The sequence below is a fragment of the Danio rerio genome, chromosome 21 (assembly GCF_049306965.1).
Source record: "Danio rerio strain Tuebingen ecotype United States chromosome 21, GRCz12tu, whole genome shotgun sequence".
Lineage (NCBI taxonomy): Eukaryota > Metazoa > Chordata > Actinopteri > Cypriniformes > Danionidae > Danio > Danio rerio.
In genome coordinates, this window is record NC_133196.1 from 12,687,501 (window position 1) to 12,697,261 (window position 9,761).

At 35.9% G+C, this 9,761-nt stretch overlaps 1 protein-coding gene across 1 annotated transcript in view; it reads right to left on the reverse strand.

The window, feature by feature from the left end:
* The window catches only part of rtknb (rhotekin b), a 73,177-nt gene extending 63,663 nt beyond the window's left edge, over positions 1-9,514 (reverse strand). Inside the window, exons 1-2 of the mRNA NM_001328566.1 lie at positions 9,202-9,514; positions 1-90 (exon numbers count right to left, since the gene is read on the reverse strand). The exon at positions 1-90 is cut by the window's left edge and continues 110 nt beyond it. Of these exons, the coding sequence (NP_001315495.1) occupies positions 1-90; positions 9,202-9,312 (201 nt within the window). The 5' untranslated portion in view covers positions 9,313-9,514. The remainder of the gene's footprint in view (positions 91-9,201) is intronic.
* Positions 9,515-9,761: the final 247 nt, after the last annotated feature.

Below are 9,761 nucleotides of genomic sequence, written 5' to 3' on the forward strand. Positions count from 1 at the left end.
CTGATCTCTCTGAGAACAAGCAGCCAACAGCTTACAGGCCCCTTCCCTGATCCGCACTTCCCTTTCGATCCGCTGTTGAACCTCACTGTCCTGCAGAGAGACGGAGAAACCTCAGTCCATAAATTCAGGAATGATTCACAGAATGTCATTTAAAGTATATATGAAATCAAACATTTGGAGTGTTTATTTCATTAGCACACATTCTTCTTCTTTATTATTATTCTTTTAACATTCTGTGCAAGTAAAAAAAAAAGTTTTTTACGTTAATCTTCAATCAAAATCAGATAATTTCCTTCCAAATTTAGGGCGTTTGATTCTTCGGTTGACGTCAGTTTGACGCTTCAGTCACAATATTCTTAACCACGCCCCTCTTACCGTTAGTTTGCTATGAAGGAATGATGCATAAAACTAAAGCCCCGCCCCTACTCAATATTCTGCCTCAGCTGGAAGTACATCAACATACTGGAATAAAAGTCTCAGCAACTTCCGGATCATGCAGACTTTAATTGTGCAAAAAATGTTGGAAAATACAGCCATTGACTTAGATTGGATTACATTGTTGTAAGGATGTCAATATGGAGAGAGAAACCTGCAAAAACAAAAAATTAATTAATAAACAAACAAACAAACAAACAATCGAATGAATGAATGAATGAATAAATAAATAATAGTGTGGGCAGATAAAGTACATGATTGTTGAGGGGGGGGCTAAACAGAAAGACCCCCCCCCCCCCCCCCCCCCCAACATTTATTAGTTTTTGAACATAGTTCCATATTTACTTTTAATCAGCTCAACATGCTAATAAGAGGGTGTCTATCAATCATCAGAGAACCATCTCTGCCATCATTGCTTGGTTAATTATTTTGATTGGCTTCTGTTGATTGAATGAGATTCTTTCTGAAGATGAGGAAAATACAGAACTACGTTCAAAACTGAAGAAATATTCATCACTTCTACTTTCAACTTTCAGTTCAGGTGTTACTTATTCCCCCCAACATCTGTGTAATTTATGTAATTATTTATCTGCCCAAACTAAAAATTGAATAGATCAAATGCAAAAACCTCTAAGTGCAATCTGAAATTTCCACTGAAAATGAATATTTTTCCCAGCCTCCTTTGTTTACATTGAGACATTTCACTTTAAAGACCAGGAAAAGACTTATTCTTTGCCATAAAAAATATAATACTGAAAATACACATAGGAGCCTGATTAAAAAATACTCATTTTAGAAGAAAACTTCAGAAGGCATTTAGAGATTTTTAATATATTCATTCATGCAAGAATTTGTGGATTTTTAAACATATTTATTTGCGTATGTATTTATTCATTGTTTTATTTATGCAGAAATTTGTGGATTTATTTACTAATTTAGATGTTGTATTCAACAGAAATGAAAAAAATTCATAAAAGTTTTAAACCAGTTCAGTGTGAGCAAAAGGTGAGGATTATTTATTTTTAGGTGAACAAGATGTGACAGGCAAAGTGTGCAATATTTAATGACAATTTTCTCGAGTGGTTCTAAACTTGTAAAAATGTCTTGCTTCTGTTGAACACAAAATAAGATTGTTTGAAGATTGTTAGCCATTGACATCTATATAGGAACAAAAAATACTATGCAAGTCAATGGCTTTTTTCCCAACATCCTTCAGTATCTTCCTAATTGTGTTTAACAGAAAAAACTCAAACAACAAGTAAAAGATGGATACATTATGGGGACCTGTTATTTTGGTGAACTATTCCTTTAAATGTTAAATATACAATAAATTAGAATGCAAAAAATAAATAAAGATTACGCCACTTGATGTCTAAGACTGACTTCATGAACCAGGAAATCTTTCACTGAGTTTCAGCTTGTTCCTGACTCTCATCACGTGACACTGCCATCAAAATCAAATAAGCCACGAATGCCAGACACATGTCCATTATGTTTGTCTCATGTATTTAAGTTCACTTGAGGTCAATCTTATCTTTATGCATATTTAGCTTAAGCAGAAACTTCATTCAGAGTTGTTGTTTAGTCTTAGGTATGTTAAGCCGTTTGTGTGGATTATCATGAGACCTCTTTTTACATTGGGTTCATTTTGTTACATAACCAGCTGACTTGAATTACCACACTTGTGGATTTGTGCAAAAACAAATGAAGGGTGCGTCTCAATCAGCTGCTTTATTCAGTAGTTAGGGCACTGAACAGGGAGTCTTAATCAGTGCACTGAAATATTTGCTTCCTGAAAAGTCACACAATGCACCATGAGAATCAGGGATAATCAATGCTCACTTTGCTCCCTTGAAAGAACAGTTCAGCCCAAAATGAAAATTTCCTCATCATTTATTGACACTCAAGTGGTTCTAAAACTTTCATGAATTTCTTTCTTCTATTGAACACAAAACAAGATATTCTGAAAAAAAAAAGACATGAACAAAAACATCCTATGGAAGGTCAAAGTTTACTAGGTCAAACATTCCCCAGTGTAACTATCCCTTTACAAAAAAAGTTCTAAAGTGCAGAACATGAATTATGTGAACCTGACGTTTATTTCTAAAAGAAATGTTATTTATGTACACTCACCGGCCACTTTATTAGGTACACCTGTCCAACTGCTCGTTAATGCAAACTTCTAATCAGCCAATCACATGGCAGCAACTCAATGCAATTAGTCATGTAGACATGGTCAAGATGATCTGCTGCAGTTCAAGCAGAGTATCAGAATGGGGATGAAAGGTGATTTAAGTGACTTTGAACGTGGCATGGTTGTTGGTGCCAGACATTCTAGTCTGATTATTTCAGAAAATGCTGATCTACTGGGATTTTCATGCACAACAATCTCTAGGATTTACAGAGAATGGCCTCAAAAAGATCAAATATCTAGTGAGCGGCAGGTCTATGAGCGCAAACACCTTGTTGATGCCATAGGTCTGAGGAGAATGGTTCCAGCTGATAGAAAGGCAACAGTAACTTAAATAACCACTTGCTACAATAGAGCTATGCAGAAGAGCATCTTTGAATGCATAACACGTCCAACCTTGAGGCTGATGGGTTACAAAGCATAAGACCACACCAGGTGCCACTCCTGTCAGTTAAGATCAGGAAACTGAGGCTACAATTGCACAGCCTTACCAAAATTGAACAATAGAAGATTGGAAAAACGTTGCCTGGTCTGACGAGTCTTGATTTCTGCTGCGACATTCAGATTGAAGGGTCAAAATTTGGCATCAACAACATGAAAGCATGGATCCATCCTGCCTTGTATCAATTGCTCAGGCTGCTGGTGGTGGTGTAATAGTGTGGGGGATGTTTTTCTTGACACACTTTGGGCCCATTATTACTAATTGAGCATTGTGTCAACGCCAGAGCCTGATATCATGTCAATTTGGACCAAAATCTCTGAGGAATAATTCCAGTACCTTGTTGAATCTATGCCACGAAGGATTAAGGCAGTTCAGAAGGAAAAAGGCCAGTCCAGCCCGGTACCAGTAAGGTATACCTAATAAAGTGGCCGGTGAGTGTAGACTTCATTACATATATGGCACTTCTGAAAGGCTGTCGAGACATCCTACAGGAAATAAAACACATGACATATGAAAGTGTCCTTAATGTTTCCCTGTTTTCTATAAAACTGAACTGAAGATATACAGTGTGTGTGTGATGCCATTAGCACTTAAAATTGCTTATTTCTCTGGATTTGATCAATCTTTGAGGGATAAATAAGTACATAAGTCAGCAAAATATACACTGTTCTAGCGTTTTTAATTATATTTGAATGCAAAAACATACATATTGTTCCTTTAATAGCTGTAATTCTATCTTTTGAGATTCATACCGATGTTTAACAAACAGGCATTCAGATGAGCCACAGCCTCCTGTCTGGTCACACACACAAACACACACTCGGCACATACTGTATGCAAAACATTCAGCCAGCAAGAAACACAAAGAGTTGAACAAAACCTTCTGTTTGTTTTTCTATTTGTGAACACATTCTGTTCATGGCCGGTGTACAGTGAGCCGGTAGAAAACCTCTTTAATCTGTCCACATCCTCTCAATGGCGTGACATAAAGAGCCCCAGTTATGTAAGAGCTAATAGAAGTTTTGAGCTTTAAGATCAACACAAATAACCGCACGCTGAGGTTAATAAATAAGAAATAGTATGGCTTTGTATTGAGATACAATTGAGTTACAGTGTACATGAAATATAATGCATTTAATTCTCAATTTGCGCTGACTTTGAGATGTAACTGATTAGACAAAAGATTAAATATTGTGGACAGTTTATGGGCTGTAAACTTACAGCGTTTGTGTTTCTGGTACAATCCAAGTGTAAGAAAGATTAAATTAGCATATGTCAACAAGATGATTTAAAAGCTGTTTAAAAGTTTAAATTGCCATGTTAAATTAATGCTAACAACTGGCTAATTCAGGTTTAAATTATTCTAGTAACATGTTCATTCATTAAAATGTTGCCAGCTATTTTATGCTAAAAACATGGCTAAATAACAAGTCACCATAAAGTTTGCCTTCAAATTTTAATACTTAGTTTTAAATAAACAAATCCTATCAAGGTTTAACTCTCCTGACTGATGATGTTGTGCTTTTAGTGACCATTTTGTGCAGTGCATGTTAATTCATATACTAAATACATGTTAATTCATACTACTCTCATGCTAACAACATGCTACTTCATACTAGAAACATGTTAACAATTCATGCTAAAATTATTCCAGCAACATGATAGTTCATTAAAACGATTCTAGCGACATGCTATTTCATGCTAAATACATGCTAAATACCATGGGTTTCTCTAGTCACTATAAAATTTACCTTCAAACTTTAACATCTAGTTTTAATAAAACCAATCCTGTCAAGCGTGAACACTCCTAAATGACTGATCTTATGTTTTTAGTGGCCATTTTGTGCATTAATTCATATACAACACATGTTAATTCATAATAGAATCATGCTAATTCATGCTAAAATTATTCTAGCAACATGACAGTTCATTAAAATGAAGTTAATAACATGCTTTTTGAAGCTAAACACATGGCTAAATAACATGGGTTTTTCACGTCACCATGAAGTTTGCCTTCAAACTTTAACATCTAGTTTTAATTGAGCCAATCTGGTCAAGTGTGAACACTGTCCTAAATGACTGATGTTATGCTTTTAGAGCCCATTTTGCTAAAAACATGCTTATTCATATTAAAACTATTTTGTCAACATGATAAAACGATGCTAGCTACATGCTACTTCAAGCTAAAAACGTGGCCAAATAACATGGGATTCTATAAAGTGTGCCTTCAAACTTTTAATAGAACCAATACTGTCAAGCACAAACACTCTCCTAAATGACTGAAATTATGCTTTTAGTGGCCATTTTGTGCTGTGCATGTTAATGCATACCAGAATCGTGCTAACAACATGCAAATTCATACTAAAAACTAGTTAACGGGATGCTAATTCATGTTAAAATTATTCTGGCAACATGATAATTCATGTTAAAACGAGGCTAGCAACATGCTATTATAACAAAATAACATAAATTTCTTAAGTCACTATACTTTTTGCCTTCAAGCTGTAATATCTAGTTTTAATTGAACCAATCCAGTCAAGCATAAACACTCTGCTAAATGACTAATGATGTTGTGCTTTTAGTAGTCATTTTGCACAGTGTATGTTAACTCATACTAGAACTGTGCTAAGAACATGCTAATTCATACAAGAAACATGCTAACATTCATGTTAAAATTCTAGCAACTTGATAATTCATGTTAAAATCATGCAAGCGACATGCTATTTCATACAAATATCATGGCTAAATAACAGTTTCTCAAGTCATTAAAAAGTTTGACTTTAAAATTGTCCAGAATATTCTCTTGTGTGTTAAACGGAGGACACTGTGGCGTGAGGATGAGTGAACAAAAGCACTCATTGAAGACTGATCTCGGCACACTTCCACTGAAGAGGAAAAATGTGTTCGATCTTAAACTATTTGCCTGTGTCAAATGATTCTGCCGCTTGCTAAATGCTCGTCCGCTCATTGAAAGCATTGTTCAGTGACTTGAAACTCCCTCAGGGTCCTGTCTGCGGCCGAGACCCATTTAAACAGCTTTTTGTCTGTTGTTAACATACATGAAAACAGCAAATGGGCTAATTTCATAACTCCAAACTCTCGGCCAGAGGAACAGTAATAATAAAACTGTCAGCGTGTCATTGTTTAGTTGTAAAGTGTATGGACATGATGTTAGAAGACTAGAGGAAAATTTTATTGCTCAGAGTGCTCAGTTATTATGGATCATTTGTGTTTCCGTCTACAGTTGCTTTAGATAAATAAAAACAGAAATAAATATTGCTATAAAATAGGGCTGGACAATATATTGTTTCACTGTTTATATCAATATCGCAAGGTAGGAATCTGCAATAGTCACATTGCAGAACCTCAAGCTATTTCAAGTGAATTTAAACCATTTGGACAAGTACTTATAACGTTTGTCACTTTAACGAAGAATAATTGTTTATCCATACAATAAATATTATAAAGTGTTATTTTACATTTGATTATTGAATTTTTGCCCCTTAATACAATTAGACTCCACCATAAAACACTGTTTTTTCTTCATCTGTGCTTTAATTCATTTTATGTAGAGTCATTCCCTTACAAAACCATCTCAATCAATGTAAAATTATGAATTCTTTTCAGGTCATCTTGTGAAATTATATTCATATCGCGATATATAAATGGCAGAATATGTTATATATTAAAATCTTACTTTTCTGAAAGTCTATTGACAGTTTGCTTGCTGTATGAAGTTAGAATGTGTGAAAAATCCTTTTTTTTAACATCATCAAAAGATTAATTTTTCTAAATGGGTATATGGTTTATTGCTGGGTCATACATTCAAACCTGAAGAATGCAAAATCTGAGCTCAAATCCACTGGTGAGGCTAAATGGGGATAAAATTTAAACATTTGCCATCCTATTTTACTCATACTATTTGGAAACGACTTATTCGTGTGCTTTTATTCCACCTAAAGTGTTTTTGAGAAATATCTGTGCCATGCATGATATATCGACAAACTGTAAGTGGGAACAAACTCCAGAAATTCTCAAGAGATATGAATAAGAGACATTTGAGCAACAAACTACAGCATATTTTTATTGTGTTATGAGTTTTTATTTTTGCCTATATATACACTAAACTATACTATAAAGCTGTGTTGTCTCGATACTGAAATTTTGAAGACGTTCATTTCCCGATATCATTTGCGCACTGTTATTAAACAGCATAAGCATATTATTAAACAGCGCTGATTTGTCATTGTGTTCATGTGCTCAACAGAAATGACTGTGATTGGCCATGAAGGTCATTAGTTCACCAAACTCTGCGCTGTACTGAGTATGAACACGGGTACAGGGACAATGGAGCATTTCAGAGTCACACTGACCGGCTGGTTTGTCTATAAGCTGACATACGAGTGATCCGCTGATGAATCGCTGCTTTTAAAAAGCTCCACAATCTCTGTATCTGTGGTTACACTCAGTAAACAGCAGTGAGTTCAGTAAACTAATGACCTTTACGGGCAATCACAGTCCTTTCTGGCATAGGAACATAATGGCAAATCAGCGCTGTTTGGCAACATGCTTAATATCGCTTAAATGTTTGCGGGAAATGGACATTTTTAAAATTCCAGTACCAATTGGTATCGAATTCCAGTATTGTGACAGCAGGGGTTATCAAACTCAGCCCTGGAGGTCCAGTGTCCTGCGGATTTTAGCTCCAACTTGGCTCAACACACTTGCAAGGATGGTTCTCGAAAGCATAGTAGCTGAGCTTGACTGGGGTTGCAGCTTAAATCAGCAGGACACAGGCAAGGACTGAGATTGAGAACCCCTGCTACTGTATATACAGGGTGATTCAAAAAGAAAACCACAACTTTGAAAATCTATTTAATCAAAGAAACATGATGGAGGGCGAGGCAGTGGCGCAGTAGGTAGTGCTGTTGCCTCACAGCAAGAAGGTCGCTGGTTCGAACCTCGGCTCAGTTGGCTTTTCTGTGTGGAGTTTGCATGTTCTCCCTGCCTTTGCGTGGGTTTGCTCCGCGTGCTCCGGTTTCCCCCACAGTCAAAAGACATGCTGCAGGTGAATTGGGTTGGCTAAATTGTCCGTAGTGTATGAGTGTGTGTGTGAATGTATGTGTGGATGTTTCCTAGAGATGGGTTGTGGCTGAAAGGGCATCCGCTGCGTAAAAACTTGCTGAATAATATTGGCGGTTTATTCCGGTATTATCTTACATCTTGTAAAAGGGGTTAAAAAGGTGGCCTTTAAGTCTATTTACTGACTATATTTTTTATTATATTACATTATCAATACTGTAATAGGAACGTTATGATATCAAAAATAGTCAGGTTAACCTTTCACCGGAAGTTAAAAAACACTTGCTGTGGATATAAGAAAAGCATTGCTTGCATAATTTAATGAGAAACATTTCAACAGATTTTTGAACTACTTCAGATGACAGATTGGTAAAACCTAGTGGAATCTAGTGGAATAAAGTGTGAAAAATGGGTAAAAATGTTGACATTCTTGGTCTAAACATGTCTGACAAGATCACTATTTAAACTATTGTTTAACAGAAAGTCAAATCCGAATTTAAATGTAGCCAAATCTGTGCTTAAAGTTCACCCATCAATGCAAATGGTCACCATTTACTCTCCCTACATTTTTTTCCAAAATTGTTTAACTCAAAAGAAGATATTCTGAAGAAAACGTAACTATTGACATCTATAGTAGGGAAAATACTTTAGTACCAAATGGTTACAGGTTTCCAGCATTCTTCAAAACATCTTCTTTTATAAAACTTATAAAGATTTAACCAATTTTAAATCTTAGAGTAAATACTGAATAAATGTTCATTTTTGGGTGAAGTATCCCTTTAAAACCCATCAATGAAACAAAACAGATCATATTCACGTTTTTCTCCTATTTATGTAAACAATGGTCTCATTGTGCTATTTTTATTCGCCTAGAACCGTATTCGAGAAAAATCTGATGCAATTACAATATATTTACAAACCATAACAAGGATGTAACTCCATGAAGTCTCTTGGGATATGAACGAGACACATTTGAGCATCAAAATACACGTTTTTAGTATTGCTGTAAAGAGATAGTGGTGTTTGTGCGCCTGCGCGTAAAGCCGCTCACCTGTGCTGAATCCTCCAACACGCTGAGTCGGAATCGGCCTCTCTTCACCTCCATCTCCATAGCGGATCCGCGGGCCACTGTAGCTCTGGAGCTTTGGTTTCTGCAGAACATTATTACTGGATGTGGAAAATCCAGCTCAAGCGACCAATCATCCGAAGTAAAGTGTTCACCAAGTTTATCTAATGCAATAAAACACAGGTAAATTCCGTCCTAAATGCCTTCAAATACATATCTTAAAGGCGTCATTTGTATAAAATCCTACTGGACATGTTGCAACAGCTGTGGATAAATGGGGAGTGTTTTCCCCAGTTTGTGGGATGGGTGGTGCTTGGAGTTCTGTAGACTCATTTAAACAGCGCCACCATTGTCGTGATTTAGACAATAATATAACTTTGAGATGTACGTACAGTCTTGTCCACCAGGGGGCGATTGCTAACTTGCGTTAAAATATTGGGACATTTGTTTTAGCATTTGTAAGTATCTACACGCTAAATTAAATCGTAGTTTGACCGGTTAACTGTGAATAATAACTCCTGACGTAGACAAATCGACTATAAAAT